The sequence below is a fragment of the Quercus suber genome, unplaced genomic scaffold (genome assembly GCF_002906115.3).
Source record: "Quercus suber isolate HL8 unplaced genomic scaffold, Cork oak 2.0 scaffold_236, whole genome shotgun sequence".
NCBI lineage: Eukaryota > Viridiplantae > Streptophyta > Magnoliopsida > Fagales > Fagaceae > Quercus > Quercus suber.
The window spans coordinates 892,806-914,021 of record NW_027069693.1 but is presented as its reverse complement, the minus strand read 5'-3'; the positions used below and the strand labels follow the sequence as shown (position 1 = coordinate 914,021).

The 21,216-nt window shown below is 35.0% G+C and overlaps 1 protein-coding gene across 4 annotated transcripts in view; it reads left to right on the top strand.

Moving 5' to 3' along the window:
* The first annotated feature begins 18,789 nt into the window (after positions 1–18,789).
* LOC112010099 (mitochondrial pyruvate carrier 1) overlaps positions 18,790–21,216 on the top strand; it is a 4,165-nt gene continuing 1,738 nt past the window's right edge. The window contains exons 1-4 of one of the 4 annotated variants that reach the window (XM_024042441.2): positions 18,790–18,918; positions 19,366–19,471; positions 19,706–19,760; positions 19,859–19,994. In XM_024042441.2, coding sequence (XP_023898209.1) covers positions 19,379–19,471; positions 19,706–19,760; positions 19,859–19,994 — 284 coding nt within the window. In that variant the 5' untranslated portion in view covers positions 18,790–18,918; positions 19,366–19,378. Of the gene's footprint in view, positions 19,003–19,350; positions 19,472–19,705; positions 19,761–19,858; positions 19,995–21,216 lie in introns of all 4 variants that reach the window. The other 3 variants (XM_024042442.2, XM_065780471.1, XM_065780470.1) reach the window with 3 other exon arrangements.

Here is a 21,216-nt window from a genome sequence, read left to right as displayed (position 1 = left end):
TAAATTTAAAACTCGGCTACATATTCAAATGATATTATTTGAGTAGCAATTCAAATGATAAGGAGCAAATAAGGTAGCTCATGCATTAGCTCAACATGCTAGAAATTCTCTTGATGCGGATTTGTATTGGATGGAGGACTCTCCCCCACCTGCCTTAGAAGCCTTGTATCATGACTCTTTATCACTTTAATTGAATGAATTTTTCCCTTTCAAAAAAAAAGTTTGAATTGCTAAATATAGGTGATTATCTTCTCAATATGTTAAGATTTGGTTGCTCATTAACTATAGTAAATCATTGTTCTTTTCATAAATATTTGTAGCGCTCAATAAATGCATATCAACAACTCCTCCCCCCAAAACACATACAAGAATTATAATTTTAAGTTTTTAACTCACCACCAAAGGCAAGTTAGTTTTAGATATTTTAACTTTGAAGGGGATGGTGATTTTNGAAGAAGAAGAAGAAGAAGAAGAAGAAGAAGAGGGAGGGGTGGTCGTGGGTTTCAGAATGAGGGGAAAACAAAAGATTTAAAAAGAAGAAGTGCTGAGAATGAGAGAGTTGTGGAGGTGGTGTTGGGTGGCCTGTGGAGTGGAGAAGAGAGAGAGAGAGAGAGAGAGAGAGAGAGAGAGAGAGAGAGAGAGAGAGAGAGAGAGAAGAAGAAGAAGAAGAAGAAGAAGAAGAAGAGAGGGAGGGGTGGTCGTGGGTTTCAAATGAGGGGAAAACAAAAGATTTAAAAAGAAGAAGTGCTGAGAATGAGAGAGTTGTGGAGGTGGTGTTGGGTGGCCTGTGGAGTGGAGAATGTGGTCCCAAATAGTCTAGAATTTGTAAAGGTAAAAGCAGGGGGGCCCAACAAATTTAGAGGCCTAAGACGATATATTTAAATGGGGCCTTTTGTTATCACTTAAGTAATATTTAAGAGTATTTAATATCATAATTTTTTTATAACAAAAATCTATTCCTTTTATTTTGTACTATGTTTTTTTTTTTTTTTTTTTTTGGAAAATGCTAAAACTATAACAAATTTTACTAAAAAAAAAATTTCAAATGATGTAGAAATGAATGCGATTAGTGACACTTCAAGAAGATAATAAACAAGTATTTGAATGAATGATGTTAGTGATATTATAAATATTACAACATGAGGCTTACAAAGATGTATCATTAATCCCAAAAATTATTTTAAAAATGCATTTAATAGGTTACCTTGGCTGCATCCAGCATCATCATCTATTCAATTGATCACATTTTAATGCTTGTAACAAGTTTTCAATAAGTAAAAGTTAATAGATATTTCGTATGACATTTTCCTATCTACGAACTTATTTCTTGCGCATTAGTAGACAACATATATTTCAGTAAGATGGATTAAATATTGCTTAGTAATTGTAATAATACAAAATCTTTTACAAAAAACTTTTACAAACTAATGATGTGGCCCGTGAATGATTATAGATAAATAAAAAAGTGATGTTATCGGTGGGCCCAAATGAGAACAGTAAGAATTTGGCCACAACAACAGTTTGTAAAAACTTGTAAAATAGTTTGTAAAACTATAGCATTACTCTATTTTTAAGACCATGTATTTAAAGTTTATTATCTTTAACATTACTCAATACTTTGGGACTTTTTAAAAGTAGAGAAAAATTATAAAACTAATTTTTTTCCTATATCTCCAAATTTTTTTTTTTTTAATAAATATATCAATTTTTACTCCAAAATTTGGGGCCTTCCTCTAGTAGGGGGCCTTAGGCAGTGGCCTAAGTAGCCTAGGCCTAGGGCCGGCCCTGGGTAAAAGGGGTAGGCTTAACTATATTTTAGCACACTGCAACTCTGATTTTTGGAGTAATTACATTTCCCTCACTTGAGGTTAGGGGGAATGACACTACACCCAAAAGCTAAAGAGAAAAAACATTTCCTCCTTTGAGGGCATCTCTAGGAACTTCTCTAAATTTTTGTATTATTTGGAGAATAAACAGTGACTTTTACATTTTAACTATCTACTTTTTCAAATCCACTTTCCAACAGATCCTCTATCCCATTCTCTATATCATTTAAATATTATTTCTTCATTTTCTTTTTATTCTTTCTTTAAACTTTTTTAATCTTTCTTTATTCAATCCCACACAATCACAACAATGCTACTGCCGCTGTCACCACCACGCCACTACCACTGCACCGCAAACCCACATCAACCACCACCACCATCAATCACCCTACCCCCCACAACCAACACGGCAACCCCCCACCACTACCACCACATCAGTCACAAACCCAACCACTCCCACACCCACACCCACACCCACACTCATCTAACCCACCACCACCAGAAAAAAAAAAAAAAAAAAAAACCACTGCCACAACTCAACTACCACAAGCCACAACCCATTAGCCACTACCACGCAATCTCCACATCAACAACACAAACACCACCCATACCCAAATTAATTCAACCAAAAAAATGACCAAAATGACCCATGGCCAAAACCCATCGTCAAAAATCTATTAGAAACCCATCACCACCCACGACCGTGCCGATCTCGCCACTGCAGCAACCACTTCTCCACAAAAACCACGCCGCAACAACCATGCTGATTTGATGGGGTTGTCTCCTTGCCGGTCTAAGGGAGGAAGGAAATGCTGATGGGTTTCGGGTTTGAAGAGGCTGGTAGAGCTTGCCGAAAGTGGTTTTCTGAGATTTTGAGGAAGAAGTTGATGGTGTGGCTGTGCGTGGCATTAAGGAAGAAGCTGGGCAATTTTGAGGAAGAAGCTGATGGTTTGGACGAGAGAGAAAGAATAGTAAAAAAAAAAACCATTGTTCAATTTTTTAAGATAAAATAAGGGAATAGAGTTGCTACAGTGTTCTCTAAATTAAGAGAAGCATTGTAGCAACTTCAAAAAAAATTTAGAAAAGTTTTGTGTATAGCAAACCCGTTGGAGCGTGAACAGTAACCATTTATGGAGAAAAAATAGAGTTACCACATCTGTTGAGATGCTCTGAGATCCATTTAACCAAAGTTAATTTGTTAAAATTTTGTGTATTGACACGCTCTTTGATTAAGTGTATATTTTCAAAATCACCATCCCCTTCAAAGTTAAAATATCTAAAACTAACTTGCCTTTGGTGGTGAGTTAAAAACTTAAATTATAATTCTTGTATGTGTTTGGGGGGAGGAGTTGTTGATATGCATTTATTGAGCACTACAAATATTTATGAAAAGAACAATGATTTACTATAGTTAATGAGCAACCAAATCTTAACATATTGAGAAGATAATCACCTATTCTTCTTCTTCTTCTTCTTCTTCTCTCTCTCTCTCTCTCTCTCTCTCTCTCTCTCTCTCTCTCTCTCTCTCTCGTATTCATAATTGCAACAAAAAACTTGAAAATATTTTTCAAAATGTTTTCAAAAACGCAACCTAACACTTAAAAATAATTTGATTTCCAAAAAACGAATTCATCTTAAAATACTTTTTATTGAACCAAACATAGCCTAATAGCAATTTTGATTCTTTAGATGATGTGGGGTAAAAGTATAGGAAAGTGTTTAGTATCCTTTTGAGATAGTCATTAGTTTGTGTAATATTTTGTCCCATTTAAATTCAGATAATTAGTGAGATTAAATGATTGAATAAGAGAAAGTCTAAGGACCTAGAATAAATCATAGAATTTTTCACATAATTGATATTTTCCTTGTTTTGTAGTAGGGCCTACATGAGGAGAAGCAAACATGTGAGCGGGATGTGAAAAAATTCTGTCTCTAACACCTCTCATTGAATAATTACATTTTTGTGGGTTCCAGCTAGGTCAACTGGTAAAGTCTCTGATAGTTGAATAAGAGATCCGGGGTTCAAACCCCGCCTACACCAAAAACTGATTAGTGTCTTGATCTGATGATAAAGAACAATTATCAGGAGTGGACAACATAGGTTGAAACTCTCTCTCAAAAAAAAAAATAATAATTACATTTTTTAACTAATAATAGAACATGCACCTTTCTTCCCCCACTTATTTTTTTGACTTGGATTGTTAAGAAAATGGTTGGAATTTGTTGCTAATTTTCCCTATGTAAATATTGCCATACATATGCATCTTAAGGCCATGCTTTTGTTTGGAATAGCCTATAGAATTGCCTTCTAATATTTTGGTTTAGGCCTGTCATTTGAGTTAATTATTGCTATTTCTACAGGAATGGTGTGAACGTCAAAGGATATTTCTACTAGACTCCATTATGGAATGGAATTCTGGCACCACGACAAGATCTGGGTTATACTTTGTAGACTACAATGTCAATCTGTCTGCTATGTGGTTCCATAATTTTCTCCTATGCAAAAGGCAATAGCACCCAAACATGCTATATAATCGTCAAATCTTGTTGGCTGATCGTACCAAAACCTTATGTAACCTGGGTAGCCCTCTTTCATGAACATCATGCAGGTGAGACAGAATTGTAAGAGACCTAAAGTTATGCAAGCTTTGGGTGCTTAAATGGCACTACTTAACAACCACAAAATGAGTCAAAACGTTGTACAGGGACATGGATGAAAATCCAAATTTTAAAATAGGAGGCAAAATTAGATATGACTTTAAATTTAGAGGGTGCATTTAGAATTTAATCTCTTTTCTATTTCCACCTAAACTAGTTTTCTACATTGTAAAATGAATCAAGGTTTTAAATTCTACTTTTTAAGATATTGTTTAAGCACCCTAATTCTTTTTAATGACCCTCGTGTGAGGTGGTAGACAAATTTAGGAATATTGTGTAATATATTATTGTCAATTTCTGTTGTGTTTGTAGAAAGACTTTGTTAACTAATATGAGATGCTGGATAAAGTGCAAAATATACAATATATTGAGTAATTTTTTTTTCTTTGAATAATTTTTATAATTGTTTAAAGAGATTAAATTTAAATTTTGTAAGGATGTGGTGTAAAACTCATGTTTTACCTCTCTAATCCCCACATGCCACATCATCTTATCACATATTTTAAGAATCAGCATAATCACACCCAATCAATCTTAATACCCATATATAAATCCAACCAAATTAGGAGTTTATTAAGATGTTATTAGGTGTGGTAAAATGTATTGAATTTTAAGTAAAATGCTGATGTGGCAATCACTTATTGGATAGTATAAAATATAGGTTTTACACCTCATCCTTACGAAATTCGGAATCTTGTTTAAAATATATGGTCATTATCATTATTCTTTTACCTTTTTTTCAAAAAGTAAGAGATATTAGAGCAATTGTATCAATGGGTGTAAAATTTTTGTCTATTTTGCAAAAAAAAAAAAAAAAAAAATAAACCCAACACAACCCAAAAATTACCAAATCCCAGCCACCATCAATAATCAATCCACACCCACCCAACCACCATCAATGAGATCAACCACGATCATCAACCCACCCATCCTCCATCAATGATATTAGCCACTATCGTCAACCCACCCTTCATCAAGCAACCAGCCTCCAAAAACTCAAATCCAAAGAAATCTCAAACTGGCCAAATCAAACCAAATACCCGAAACCCCAATCAACACAAATACTTATGAAATCCCAAAACCCACTTATCAAACAAAGAATAAAAAAGGATCAAGACCCACTAATCAAACAAAGAAAAAATAGAAGAAGTGAAACCACCACAGAGGTGGCAGTGGCAAGTGACAAGAGATCAGAGAGTCTTTGACGAGAAACAAAGGAAAACCACCATGGTTGTGGTAGGGGTGAGCGGTAATCGGCAATGTGATGTTCGGCCATGGAAGCTAGAGGAAGATTATGAGATGAGAGAAAGAAAGAGCTGAGAGGGTTGGAAGTAATAATTTGTTCTAATTAATTGAGAAAAAGAGAGAGTGAGAGTGAGAGCGAGAGGGACTAGAGAGAATGAGAGAGAAAAAAAAATACTAAAATATTAAATGCAAAGTTACAGTAACCGTATATATATATATACATGGTTATTGTAGCACTTTTGGATATATACAAAGTTATGCAAGTACTTTTGTGAGTATTTTTTTGGGTAAAATGTGTAAAACTAACTTCTTTTTTCTATTTCGAAATGATTGATAGGGTTGCTCTTACCTTATGTTATAATCTGTAAGTAAAACCTTTCCACTAATGTGACATCTGGAATTTCTTTTTTAAAAAAACTACCACAATATGTATGATTCGAGGAAAAACAAACAAATGATAACAAAGAGCCAGTTAAAAATAAATAAATAAATAAAAGGAGGGAGGCTTGGGTTTCAGGAAATTCTTGGATTTCAACCAAGCTTTCCTCTCCAAACTTGCTTGGTGGGTGTTATCTGGGAAAGATTGTCTTTGCATTAAGGTTCTGAGAGCTAAGTACAAAGTTCGCCACAATTGGCTTAATCAAGCTCCCCATAGTAATGCTTCCCTTGTTTGGAAAATTCTTGTTGGCACTAAACACCTATTATCTGTAGCAGCTTGTTTGTTGGTGAGTAATGGTGAGTCCATTAGAACTTGGTCAAACCTGTGGGTCCCAAACCTGCTAGGTTTCATCCCATTTCTGGTGTTAATCTTGATCTTGCTTTGATTGTTTCTCAACTCTTGAATCAAGATCGCAGTGGTTGGGATATTGCTAAACTTCGGCATTTCTTTGAGGATTAGTGGTGGACATTATTTTGCGGGTACCTTTGCCCTCTTTCCCTAGTGTTGATCGTAGGTTTTGGACCCCTACAAATTTTGGGAAATTCACAATCAAATCTGCTTACTGGTTAGGCAGAATTTCTTCCCCTCCTTTGATGACAGACCTCTCCCATGGTTGAGTGTGGAAGTCTAGGCTGCATGAAAGGCTGAAAATGCATTTATGGAGAATTGCTGTGAATGTTCTGCCTACCAAAGATTTGCCAATGTTGAGGTGGGTAGGCCTCTTTGTAACTTGTCTGAAGAATCTTCTCTCCACATTTTTGCTTTTTGCCCTATTGCTAAGACTCTTTGGTTTCGCAGTCATTGGGGTGTGAGAACTAACTCACTTGGCCTTGCCTTTATTCATGACCTCATTAATTTTCTCTTCTCCCCTCCTTTTGCCAAGGAGCTTATTGTGTGCCAAAGGGAAGATCTCTTACTTTTTGGAGCTATTTTATGTGATGTTATCTGGAAGCAGAGAAATATTTCTCTTTTTGAAGGTGTTGTTGTAAAGCTTGAAGAGCTATACTCTAGAATCTCTAAATTATTTCTTGAACACAAGTCTACTAGGCCCTTTGTCTCAAGCCAGGCCACCTTGGCTCCTTTACAGCAGTGGACCCCTCCCTCCATTTCTTAAATTAAGATTTATGTTGATGCTGTTGTGGGCCCTCGTTGTTCTTCCATTGCATCTATTGCTAGAGATTGGAGAGGGGAGCTGGTTTTTGCTTGTTCTAAGAGAGTGAATACCATCTTCCCTCTTCAGGTAGAAGCTGAAGCCATTAAATGGGCTCTAACCTTGGCAACTAACTTGGAGTTTGAGGCGATAATCATAGAATCAAACTCCCAAGTTTTTTCCAATCTCCTTTTTGATTTGGAAGCCGCCCCCCTCCCCGCCCCCCCCCCCCCTCCCTCCTTGGAGAATCAAGTCTATTTGTGCTAACTCTCGAGTTCTCTTGACATCTTCCCCTAAGGTTTCTGTTTGTTGGGTGCCTAGGTTGTGCAATGTGGCTTCTCATTCTCTAGCAAAGTGGTCTTTAGCTTGTAATTTTTTTGGTTCTTTTGATTTTGGTAACAGCACCCTTTCTTTTGTTTCTGTTATTCAAGTAAGGCTAGTTTGCCTGTGTAGTTTGCTTTCTCTTTTAATAAAGTTTCTGGTTCCTCAAAAAAAAAAAAACATATTGCTACCGTTGCACCCTACTATGGTGTTTACCACGAAATAATGGACATCATGTGGAGATGCTATGTATTCTAACCCTTTCTAAAGTCACTTTTTTACCATGTATCAGCTAGTAATTATAATTAAATCAAAGAACTCAAATTTTATTGATTAGTTTGTTGATTGATGATTTTGTAAAACAATTAATTAGGAGTGTTCACAGTGCGGTGCGATTTTAAGCTATTTTTAGCATTGCACTTTGTGGTGCAGATTAGCCAAATCCATAACCGCACCGTACCTCATTTTTGCTGTCACATATGCAGTGCAGTGCATGATTCGAAGCCGATATATTTTTCAAATTTTGGGCTTTTCCTATCCAGCCTAAACAACGATTCTTCCCTATGTTTTGGCTAAGTTTTAAACTATTGAGCTAGTTTTTCTCCTTATTTTGGACTGGCTTTTCTAATCATGCTAGGGTTATTAAACTTTTTCTTTTTTTGAAAACTAGGGTTATTAAACTATTAATAATATATTTAATATTAAAAAAATAAATATATTAATATATAGAGAGGGAAGGATGCAGTTTGTGCAGTTTTCTTATTATAAAACCGTAACTGCACTACACCATGTGATGCGGTGCACTGTTACTTACGGTACGGTGCGGTTCATGTTTCCAACCTTTCATTTAGTTTACCAATGGATAGATTATCATTATTTTGTCTATTTTAATTTTTAATCAAATAGGGCACTGATTTGTAAATTTGTCATACCTGGTCTTTGCAATTATCATGATGTAGCTATTGGAACAAACTAAAACTTGGAGTTAGGAGGGACAACTTTGCTACTGGCTGCGTGTGGCAACTCTGAACTACGGCTCTACTGCTTAACCACTAAGGATATTATTACCATTAGGCTATTACTTGAACCCTTGTAATTAGCTAATTTTATTTAATGGACAAAGTTAACTTCCAAACCAGTTAATTTGGAGGAAAATTCCTTTAACCCACCATGTGACAGTTGAAATGATTATCCATGTGTACTTTTAGTGATATCATATTTTAAATTAGTCATATGACTGTTTTAAATATACATATAAATGGTTTATAAAATGCCACGTAGTGTTGGAGATTTGGAGAAGATTCCTCCAAATAGGCTTCTAGGAATATTTATTTGTGCAACTCTTTTCATGTGGCAAGTAGATTGCATATAAATAGAAAAATGTTAGAGGTAACACCAATTTTAGTATAAAGATTTACAAATTAATATGTCAATTAATATGATTGGTGTTAGTACATCACTAACATAATAAAACAATTTTTTTTTTCTTTTTAAGTTTAAAATCTATAGTGACACTTCAATTTATAAGGCTTTTTTTTTAATGAAACCGGCAGAAATTTTATTTCTAATAAAATATTTACAATGAGTATATGTTAGGAAGAACACAAGTTACACAATCCCTTTTTTTTTTCTTTTTTCTTTTTTTTAAATACTAAGGAAAAATCAAGAAAAAATGAGTACAACATAGGAAAACATCAAGAGATGACTGCTCTATCAAAAGTCTAATTCGCAAAGAACAATATCCAAAGAGTTCCACATAAAAATAAATAAATGTTGTTAAAGAAGACCCAGAAAACAAAGCAAGAAGCTGATTTCCAAGTCAAAGGTATGGGGAGGAATGGACGTCTACCAGACAACCATGAAGACAAAGAAAAAGGCTCAAGAGACCTGGGGACAGACTAAGAGCAGTGAGAGACCTACAAACAGCAGAAATGGGATGGAGAGACCTAAGGGTGCGATTGCCGATTGGTTGGAGATGAAACAAGAAGGATGGAAATGAGAGAAAATAAGATATAAAATTGTTGAGAGGAGTGTTTAATTGGGAGGAAATTTTGGTGGAACCCGAATGTTTTTTCTCACTACTAGACACACTAAAACACTATCTCTCTAAATTAGAGAGAAAACGAAAGAGAAAATTGTGCAAAAAATTTTGACCAAAAATGCCCATGTCTAGCCCGTGCTGCACTGCTGCCTTTCCTATTCCTTTTATTATTATTTTTTCTAATTGGGCGTGCTGAGCTTCTTTTATCTCCAAATCGCTCTTTTTTTTTCCTCAATTGGGCATGATTTTTTTTTTTTTCCGCTTAGTTTGCTTTTTTGTTTTTTAACGGGGCATGATTGGATTTTTTTGGCTAGTTAGGTTTTTTTTTTTTTTTTTTTTTTTTGCATGATCTCTGTTTTAATAAACTTTGTGTGATTTTTTTTTTAACTAAATATTTTTTTAATAAAGACATATGAGTCAATTTATATAAATTTCGTTTTATATAAAGAAAGATGACGTATAGTTTTTGAGAAGCCAAAGGACCACAATTTGGGTAGGGAAAGACCCACCACGGGCACGGAGCGATGCTTGCAATGGTGGTCGGTGTTATAGTGTAGGTTGAAGTGCACGTTAGCAACAACTATATAGGTTAGGTTGTAATATGAGTCAAGTTGAATTAAGCACATATTGTTCAAGCTTAATTGATTTCTTTATTTTGTTTCCGAGAGCTCAAGGAAAAAACATATGCTTAAGATCAAGATTATTTTTTTTTTAATTTTGATGTGTAAACTTTAAACAGTTGAAAAACCTCTATTTCTGCCTTTTGTTACTGCATGCATGTTAACCATCGAACTATATTCTAAAATATAATAATTATTTCATTTAAGTTGCAATAATAATAATTTTCATAAATGACAAATAATCTGCAAATTTATGACAAATAATGTTTAAGTTGTGTTGGGAAAATTAACCAATTAACACAATACACAGTGGAATATATTTCTTTTCTCTCTTTGTGCAAATCCAATGATTTCCAAATAAACTAGCCAAGCACAAGTGCACAACATTACATATAAACAGGAAAATTTAGCAACAACCTAGAATTAAGAACACCGAATTTTTACATGGAAAATTCAATTAGTTGTAACATATCAGCCCTAAAAAAAATATATTGTTTTAGTGTTTATGAATGTATCAAGCCAAGTTGGATTTATTCAAATTGGTTCGATAGGTAACAAGTTTTTTTTTTTTTTTTTTGGAAACAGATAGATAACAAGTTTCAAACTTGAACTTGAACACAATTCCCATATAAGGAGGGTTTTTTTTTTTTTTTGTTAGTGACATCTATTAGAAACACCAAGAGTGACAATCAGCTGAGCTACAAAACTCTTAGTGGATAAGGTGAGTCACTGAGTCCAATTAACCATTTTTTTAATGTTTTTAAAGTGGGCGGGGGAGTGATGTTTAGGGTTTGAATTTGGAGAATTGGAGGGAAAGAAATTCCACTTTATAATTTTAAATTATCAATTCGCACTCATGTCAATTTATATTTATTTCTTCAAATTAGAAAATTAAGAGTATAACTATCAATTTATATGATGCAATATCATTTCTCTCCTTTCCATTTAATTACATCTGTGGCCCATGGGCCTGATAGCCTCGCCCCATCATATAGCAGGCCAAGCCATGCCAAGGAGCGCAAGCTATTGTGAGGAAAGGGAGGAGAGCCTATTTTCCTAAACCACCGAGATACCTGTCCTCGCCTGACAAAGGTGATTTTGGGAGAGGCTCCCCAGAGTGATGTCGATTTAGTATTGCAGGATAACGTTGGTTAGAGTGAGCCACTTGAGTGCCATAAGGCCTCTGATGGGACGGACAACCAGAAGAAAAGCGAATAGATGATCAACAGATGGAAGCAGGAGATAGGAAGATGAAACTATAAAAGAAAAGCTATAAAGCCAGAAAGGGGGGGGGACAGAAAGGGAACATTGAGGCCTCCTCGGCCACAGGCCGAGGAGCATTCCCCCATTTGTAAGGAAACACTTAGCATTTTTTATAAGAAAAAGTTTGTGCATGGTGATCGACGCCAGCACCTAAGCCTGTCAACCACTCTCTATAAATTTATTGTTTGGGCTTATTGGGCTAAAACCATCACCCAGGTTAATCCAAATTGAGTCCTACAACATCCAAACAAATGGGAGGAAATATAGTTCCTTTCCTTTACTTTATTTTAAAAACTCCAAATAATTAAGAGAAAGAAGGAACCATTTCTCTTCCCTCTTGTCTTCTTCCACAACCCCCCTCCCCAACCCCCCCCCCCCCCCCTCCTCTAAAATTGCAAACACTTTTTTCAAAAATTAAGATGAAATATAATATACATAAAAAAATATAAATAAAAAATTTATCTTATATGTCCATCGATCATATTTTCACCTTTTATCATGCCACCCTTCTTTCATCCATATCAATCATAACCTTAAGGGTAAGTAATGAAATTGTGATATATTTTTCCCTCAGTCCTAAGCATGAAAATATTATATAAAAAGTAAGTGTTACATGTCAAACATCGTGCTTTTGCCTTATATAATACAGCACACATGTACATTAAAATTAGTAATTTTTTATAAACTGACCTACATTTTTAATCCTTTAAAATTGGTGTTGCTTTCATTTGGTACATTAGATTTAAGATTTTTCATGTTGGTCTTCCCAAGTTTGATTCCATTTTCGAAACAAACATTTCATTTAAAATGATCATCTATATACACTTTCATTGGAATAAAAGAGAGAAATATCTTGAAACTTCTTTTTTTAACACTAACTAATTAAACTTATCAATTAATAAGAGGTGCAGAACTAGATGCGGACCAACCCAACCACACAGTTGGATATCTTTACAAATCTATACTATTGTAGAGTAGCTCTTAAATAGTATTTTCTTTTATCTAGAAATATAAATAAGAGAATGATATATTTTTCCGGATTGTATATCTTTATAAATCCATGGCATTTAAAAATGGTTTTAAATTCTACTATATCATAATCTAAGTGTATATATATGTGAAACTCTCTTCTAAAAACTTGAATACTACTTCAAAGGTTGATTTTTCGTTATGAAAAATTATGGGTCCTATTTATAACACTTAATTGCAGAAAAAAAAAAAAAAGTCATTTTCTCGTGATTAATTTGACAATAATAGGTATAAGTCACCTAGTATGATATATATATATATATATATATATTAATTAAAAACACACTGAAACTATTATTATAATAACATCACAATACAAAAACATCTTGGATAATGGCTTGCTGAATACAGCAAGGAATCTCTTCAATCCAAATGATATCATTGACAAGGTTTTGAGCTTGTCTTGCTAGAATGTGGGCTGGCTTATTGCCAGTCCTGCGTACATGAGAAAAATTGACAACACCAATTTCAGCACCTAACTCATGAATGCCTTCTACAACAGTAGCAACAGAAGTGGGCGATAGTGTAGATCGCTTGAGAGCATTGGATATTGTCAAGGAATCACCTTCCAACACCCCATCTTGCAGCCCCAAATGCCTTGCTAGTAACAGACCTGCCTCATAGGCTTTAGCTTCCACTTCAAGTGCTCCCAATGGAGCTTTAATTTTTCTACACAAAGTTGCCAAGAATCTGCCCTCAGCATCTCTAATTACACACCAATGCCTGCTTGTTTCTTTGATGTAAACAAAGCTCCATCTACATTTATTTTTTTTAAACCCGCTGAAGGACATTGGTCTTTCAGTTTAAGCAAACTCTACATCACAAAATCATTCTATTGATTGTTCCTACCTCTTTTTTTCCATTAAAAATTACATGAAAGTATGAAACCCATTTAACCAAATATTCTTGCCAAAGGTTAAAATAGAGGGACAATACAATCAAAGAAAAGAAATATAAAAAGCACTATTCACTTTTTTTTTATTATTGGTAGATAGTGAGGGAGGAGAGAGTAGAGGTTTGAATCGCAAACATAGGACATTACAAAAGATATTATTACCATTAGGCTATTATTTAAAACCTTGTTAGCCAATTTGATTTATTGAACAAAGTTTACTTCCAAGCCTGTTAATTTGAAGGGAAATTCTTCTAATCCACTATGCTGCAATAGAAATTGTTGGGATAAGGGCCTAAAATTATATATTGGGCCTTGGCCAAGGACGTTGGGTGGTCCAAGGACAAGTAAATATTAGTGAGGATGTTAGGCTCAAAGCCCCATGAGTAGGCTACTAGTGAGAAGGTTGGGGAAGGTAAGCCAAGGACGAGTATCTCCTCGAATAAACCAAGCACAAATCAAATGTATATCCTATCGTTCAAGGTGACCTTCCAGGAAATTCCACTGATTAGGACGTGCATTACGAATGTACAGGAGGGGTGGGAGCTCAGAAATATATAAGAGAAAGCTGCTACCACCGCATTGAATGCTTTGTAACTAACTCTCTGGCCGCATTAATAAAGAAGTGATCTCTAAACAGTATTTTTCAGCCTTACAGCTACCCCCAAAGATTTCAGAACGGTGTTGATAGAACAAGAATCAACATAAACAATCTACTGTCCACGTGTAAGGCAAAGATGAGAAGGAACAGATAGTATAAATTAGAGGGAAGACCTTCAGAGGAGGGGATCAGAGAATTGAGAAGGAAAGCACTATAGTAATCAAAATTGTATCTGTAACCATTTTCAATTGATTTATACAAGAACTGACTTCCTCGGATTGTGCCGAAGACGAATTCACTTAGCTAAATCCTTTCTACTTTTACTTAATTGTCTTTTAAATTCATTCTAACTGTTATCCAACTCATTAGGGCCTAGTTTTCCACCCCACTCTCTACTAATTCATTGTATTAGGCTCATTGGGCCTAGATCCATTTACAATTTGGGCGTGGGCTCCAAATCGTGTCCTTACAGAAATGATTATTCATGTGTATTTTTAGTCATATGATTTTTTAAAATTAGTCATATGACTTGTTTTTACTAATTATTTGGAATCCTCTTCATGAATAATCATTTGAAAAAATCATTCATAAATTAGTCATATGATTTTTTAAATTAGTCGTATGACTTGTTTTTATCCTATGCCTAATAATTATTTGGAAGAGGATTCATGGTAGCAGTTTTACTATGATTACACTTAACCATTGAGAATGTCTTAGATAGCAATTTAGAATGAAAGATTCGAATTTTGAATGTAAAAGTGTAACTTATATTAGATGGTAATTGGTCTCGTACTTCTATTTATTTATAATATGATAGTTACAACAATGAAGGGGGAGGGGGAAAGGAATTTAAACCTTGATTCTTCTTATTAAAAGAAGTATACTATGCCACTAAATTACAAAACTTTTGACATTAGTTAACTTACACGTGCTATAAAAGTATAAATATACCATTTTAGCTAAATCTTGATTTGTTTTACGATGATATAATTACAATGGAATATGAGAAATATGAAGTGTATGATATATTACTCTATCTTTTATTTTTAAAAAGTATAATGTAGTTTGAATCAGTTGTGAGAAGAAATAAGGGTAAAGTTCTCGATGGTACCTTTTATATTTTGGATAGTTCAATAGCTGTGGGACATGGATGTAAATCTCGAACGTTTCCATTTGAAAGACCAGGAGGTCTCAATTGAACTACAAGGTTATTGACATACTAATAAAACCTTTTAACATTTATATTATACATTTATGCAAAGTGTTCTAGTGCATAGCACGGGTTGGCGACTAGTATTGAATATTTGAGTATATGTGAGAAAAAATTAAGTCAACAAACCCTAATATATACTTATATTAAGACAATAAACTTCTTGTTATGCTTCCTTAGATATAGCACTTAATTCTTTTTTTTTTCTCCTACATTTTATGCCTATTGTTGTTCCAAAAGTACATTTTTAAAGAGTCTTTTTATTCAATTAATTACCATATAGATATTTAGAATCCAAATCCCAACTATTAATGTACTATAAATTTTAAAAATAAAAAAAATAAAAAAAAAAATCACTCATATAGCAACTGTGGGGTCATGGGCCCAAATCATACAATTGGGTTTTGGGCTTTGGTCGAAAGTGTGGGGCTTTTGCTGAAAGTGTGAGTAGTCCAAGTCCGAGGAGGAATATCTCCTCAGATAAGCTAAATGCAAATCGGGTATAAATCCTAAGGATCAAAGTGACCTTCCAAGAAGCTCAGTGATAGGGACGTGCGCCATAAACGTACAAGAAAGATGGGAACCCAAAAATATCTAAGGGAAAGCTGCTACCACCGCATTAAATTCTCTGTAGCTCACTCTCTTGCCATTTTAATAAGGAACTGACCTCTGAACAGTATTATTGCTGCCTTACAACCACCCCAAAAGACTTCTAAAGGGGGCTAATGGGACAAGTATCAACATAAACCATCAACTGTCCACATGTAGAGTAAAGATGAAGGAAGAGATGTAGTATAAATGAGGGTAGAAACCCTAGAGAAGAAGGGGAGAAGAGATAGAGAAAGCACTATAGCAATCTCAACAACTTTCATAACCATTCTCATCCAATATTTACTGGAACAGAGCTCCTCGAATTGTGCCAAGGACAAATTCTCTTGTACAAACCTGGTTCATTTCAATTTGATTGTCATGAAAACCCATTTTAACTGTTATCCGTGTACTAAAGCCTAGTTCTTTGACTAACTCTCTACAAATTCATTGTTTTGGGCCTAAGATCAAATCCAGTCCTTACAATTGGCGTCGTCTGTGGAAAGAACTTGTGTAATACTGAGTGAAACGCTTAACTATAGTGGGATCAGGTTCACACCAGGCAGAGTCATTGGGATCCCAGCATGGCGATCCTCTTGTCAACCTTGAGTAGAGAGGTGACCGTGAAAGAAGTGTGCATACCACACATACTAATAGGAGTCAACCTCTATTGCACAGGGAGGATTGCTAAATGGGGTGCAATTCTAGGGTTTTTGACATCAAGTACATGCCCTTTACCTCTGTCAAGGGCCAGGTCCTCGTGAATCTGGTGGCCGAGTTCGCTGAGCCTCCATTAGAAAAAGTGGTAGTAATACAGCACATGGATAGAAAATCGGTTAGCACAATCACCCCGCAGGGACCTTTAATCTGAAAAGGTAATATTTTTAATGAAAGTTTCCTTTGTCAATATGTTCATTTATTATATAAAGGCATTGTACTTCCCATTATTCATTCTTTCTACAAGTGTTTAAATGTGAACCATAGTCATGCCGAGGTCCTCGGACCCGATGCTATAGGGAAGTTAACACACATGGCATCTTTCTATAAATGGTTAAACAGAACCTTAGACATGCCTAAGTCCTCAGACCACATGCTTTGGGGAAATTAACACACATGGCATCTTTCTATAAGTGGTTAAACAGAACCTTAGACATGCCTGACTCCTCGGACCACATGCTTTGGAGAAATTAACACACATGACATCTTTCTCAAAGTATTCAAACAGAACCTTAGTTATGCATGGCTCCTTGGACCACATACTTTGGGAAGAGTAACGTTCCATGATATCTATTTGTTTCTCATTAAGTGTAAAGACAGGCCTAAGATTATAACCAACTCCTCAGATTGGTAGCTCTAAAAGGAGCAATTTATAGTACAAATATGGGGCGCGTAAAATGGCACTCCCACGGGTGTAAAACAAAGGATCAAGTAGAATTAACTCTTAAGAATTCAAAACCCCACTTTTCTCCTAGGATGAGAGGAAAAAACCGGAGTTTTGAGAGGCTATTGTGGGGTCGTGAGCCCAAATCATACAATTGGATTTTGGGCTTTGGCCGAAAGCGTGGGGCTTTTGTCGAGAGCATGACTAGTCTGAGTCCGAGGAGGAATATCTCCTCGGATAAGCTAAACGTAGATCAGGTATAGATCCTAAGGATCAAAGTAACCTTCCAAGAAGCTCTAGTGATAGGGATATGCGCCATAAATATACAAGAAAGATGAGAACCCAAAAATGTCTAAGGAAAATCTGCTACCACCGTATTAAATGCTCTGTAGCTCACTCTCTGGCCGCATTAATGAGGAAGTGGCCTCTGAACAGTATTATTGCAGCCTTACAACCACCCTAGAAGACTTCTAAAGGGGGCTGATAGGACAAGTATCAACATAAACCATCTCCTGTCCACGTGTAGGGTAAAGATAAAGGAAGAGGTGTAGTATAAATGAGGGTAGAGACTCCAGAGAAGAGGGGGAGAAGAGACAGAGAAAGCACTGCGGCAATCTCAACAACTCCCGTAACCATTCTCAACAAATATTTACTAGAACAGAGCTCCTCAGATTGTGCCGAGGACAAATTCTCTTGTACAAACCTGGTTCATTTCTATTTAATTGTCATGAAAACTCATTTTAACTGTTATCCACGCACTAAAGCCTAATTTTTTAACTCACTCTCTACAAATTCATTGTTTTGAGCCCAGGATCAAATCCAGTCCTTATAGCAACTAATATGTTTTATTTTTCTATTAATTACAGCAAAAGCAAATATATGAATGCACACAATTACGACCCAACTCTTTTTTTTTTTTCTTTTTTTCTTTTTTTGAGAAGAAATTAAGACCCAACTTATACTATATTATTCATTCATCAAAAAACTTATACTATATTAATAAATAAAAAAATTATACTATATTATTGGAGAAAACCTTTTTTTTTAAGAGGGATTATTGGAGAAAACTTGATCTTTACTCTTTCTTTTTCTTTTCTTTTTTTCTTTTTTTATAGAAAAACTTGATCTTTACCAATATATTTATATCAGCAAATAGCCACATGGTTAGAGCATTAGCATTGGAAAATTTCAATGCTACTCTATTTTACAATTCTAAAAAACCACTTTATCATTATACCATACCATTTTACAATACCTCCACATCCCAAACTTTTACTTTCCTCTTTTACTCATTAAAATAATATACTTACGTAATAAAATAATATATCTCAAAATTATATCTTTTCTCCCCCACCTCTCTCCTCTCTCTACATAATAAAATATTATTATTTTTTTACAATACTTGCTACAGTGCAATTCTATGTTAGCATTCCCCAATGCTAATGCTCTTATCAAAAAAAAAAAAAAAAAAAAAAAACAAATATCCGCATGGCTTCACATGATTGGGCAAAAGTAAAACCTCTGTCTTTTATTCATATTAGATCCAAAAAACAAGTCGTACGTTTCGTTTTACCTTAATACCCAAATTCTCTCTATCTCTCTCTCTCTCTGTACCCAATCGCCGATCTCACTACTTTACCCGGCGATTTCTCAGGTATCTCTCATACACACACATCATCAATTATCATAATCATCATCGAATTGTTAATTGTGAATACTCTGGAAATTAAGGTTTTAGGTAAATGGAGCTCAATCTTAATCTAATTTCTCTAATTTTTTTCATTTTTTTTTTGTATTAAATCTCTAAATTTAGCATCTTAGATAACTTCCCAGCTCTAATTTATTTGAAAGATGCTTATTTTTTTATTTTCCCTAAATTTCATTTCTATTTTAGTACTTTAGATTGTTACATTTGTAGAGAAAGTTTTGGTTTCAAGCTAAATTAACATGTAAAATGGTGCTTAAATTTGAAAACCAGGAAAAAAATTATGCAATTGGGTATTGAATTTTTGTCATTCTTTGTAAAATTTTGATAGTTATCAATGTTGGGTTGTTGACTTTTTTTAAAAATTTTGACTGTTTTGAGTGCTATTTGAAGCAGGGTTTGGTCATACATGGCTTCGTTCCGAGCATTTTGGAACAGTCCGGTCGGTCCGAAAACAACTCACTTTTGGGGACCTGTTGCTAATTGGGGTTTCGTCGCTGCTGTATGTTCTTGACTCCTTGATTCTGTGGTTTTTTTGTTAAGTTTAGATATTGAATTATTTGTTTGTTTAGCTGATGATATGATCAAGATTGAATTTTTCGCCAAATGGGTTTTAGAGTATGCAGCAATTCAAATGAATTTTCATGTGTGCTTTTAATCTATTGAATTATTAATAGTTGTGTGGTTAGAATACACAGATGGTCATCTGAAATGCTATGTTATGTGGATTTGACAGGGGTTGGCGGATATAAATAAACCTCCAGAATTGATTTCCGGCAACATGACAGGAGGTTGAACATGTCTGTTTTTTGGAAAGAGTTTTCATTTTTGTCAGTTTCTTTTGTTATGGTCTAGATTTTGTTGTCACATTTAATGTTGGTGCTTGTAGCGATGTGTATCTACTCGGCACTGTTCATGAGATTTGCATGGATGGTACAGCCTCGCAACTATCTACTTCTAGCATGCCATGTCTCAAATGAGACCGTTCAACTCTATCAACTCTCACGATGGGCAAAGGGCCAAGGGTAAGTTTTACTGAGTTGTGATTAAAGTTGGACTCCCTCTGTTTCTCTGATATAATTCTGTCTCACCAAGAGGTGTTTGAGAAAGATGTTTTTCCCATGTTATATAATTTCTTGGTATAAATGGACATACTCTGAATGTGGATCGAATAAGATAAATATACTACTTATTTTATAAATGAGGACCCAGGTCTGCTTAACCTGCTGGCATCAAAGTCACCATTCATTTGATAGCTTAAGAGAGACTGTTTGGAATTTGGTTTCATTATGGTGGCCCATAAAGGAAAAGATTGAAAAAAATTATAGTGGTTTCATTCTGAGTTAAATATAATACCTTATGCTTACTTATATAAAAGAAATTTCATCAGAATCAGCACCTATGATGCACCGATGTGGCAAAATGGCCGCCGAACCCGCGTCCAACGCGGGGTGCGGCGGACGATGCCGCTGCCTGCACATCGGTGCCGTGTCCTTTTTCTTTTTCTTTTTTGTTCCCAATACGGCACTCGGGCCGATTCGCCCTGAATCGATCCGTATCGGCCAAAACACACCATACTGGCGCTGAACCGGCCGATTCAGGCCGAAATTCAAAAAAAAAAAAAAAAGGTGCAAAACGCACCATTTGGCCAATATAACAAAACCCTAAACTATCTCACCCGATTCATTCTTCAATCTTAGCTCTCTCTCACTCTTGTCTACTTCCCATCCGCTCGGCTCTCTACTCCAGTCTCCCCTCTCTCACAGACGCACTCATCACACAATCTCACTCTCCTATTCTTCAATTTCTTTGCATTACTCTCGGACTCGGTATCAAACTCACTGACCACTCTCAACTCAGGTATCAAACTAAAGCTTTAACTATTTATCTCAAGCTATTATACTCTCACATGCTTGACTATTACTCATTGTGATTTGTGAATCTTGATCTGATTTTTTTTTTATTATATAGCTGTAATGTTGTGACTGGGTTTGATTTTTGATTTAGTTAATAGTTATTACTCATTGTGATTTGGGAATCTTGACTGATTTTTTTATATAAGCTGTACCATAATGTTCGTGACTTGGTTTGATTTTTTATTTAGTTAGTTATGATATATTTGTCAAATTATTTAATGTGAAAAAGTATGCTTAGCAATATATTAAAATATAAATAAAATATTTTTAATAATTTTTAATCACCGCACTCGCACCCTACTTTTTCAAAAATTGCCGAGTCGCACCGCAC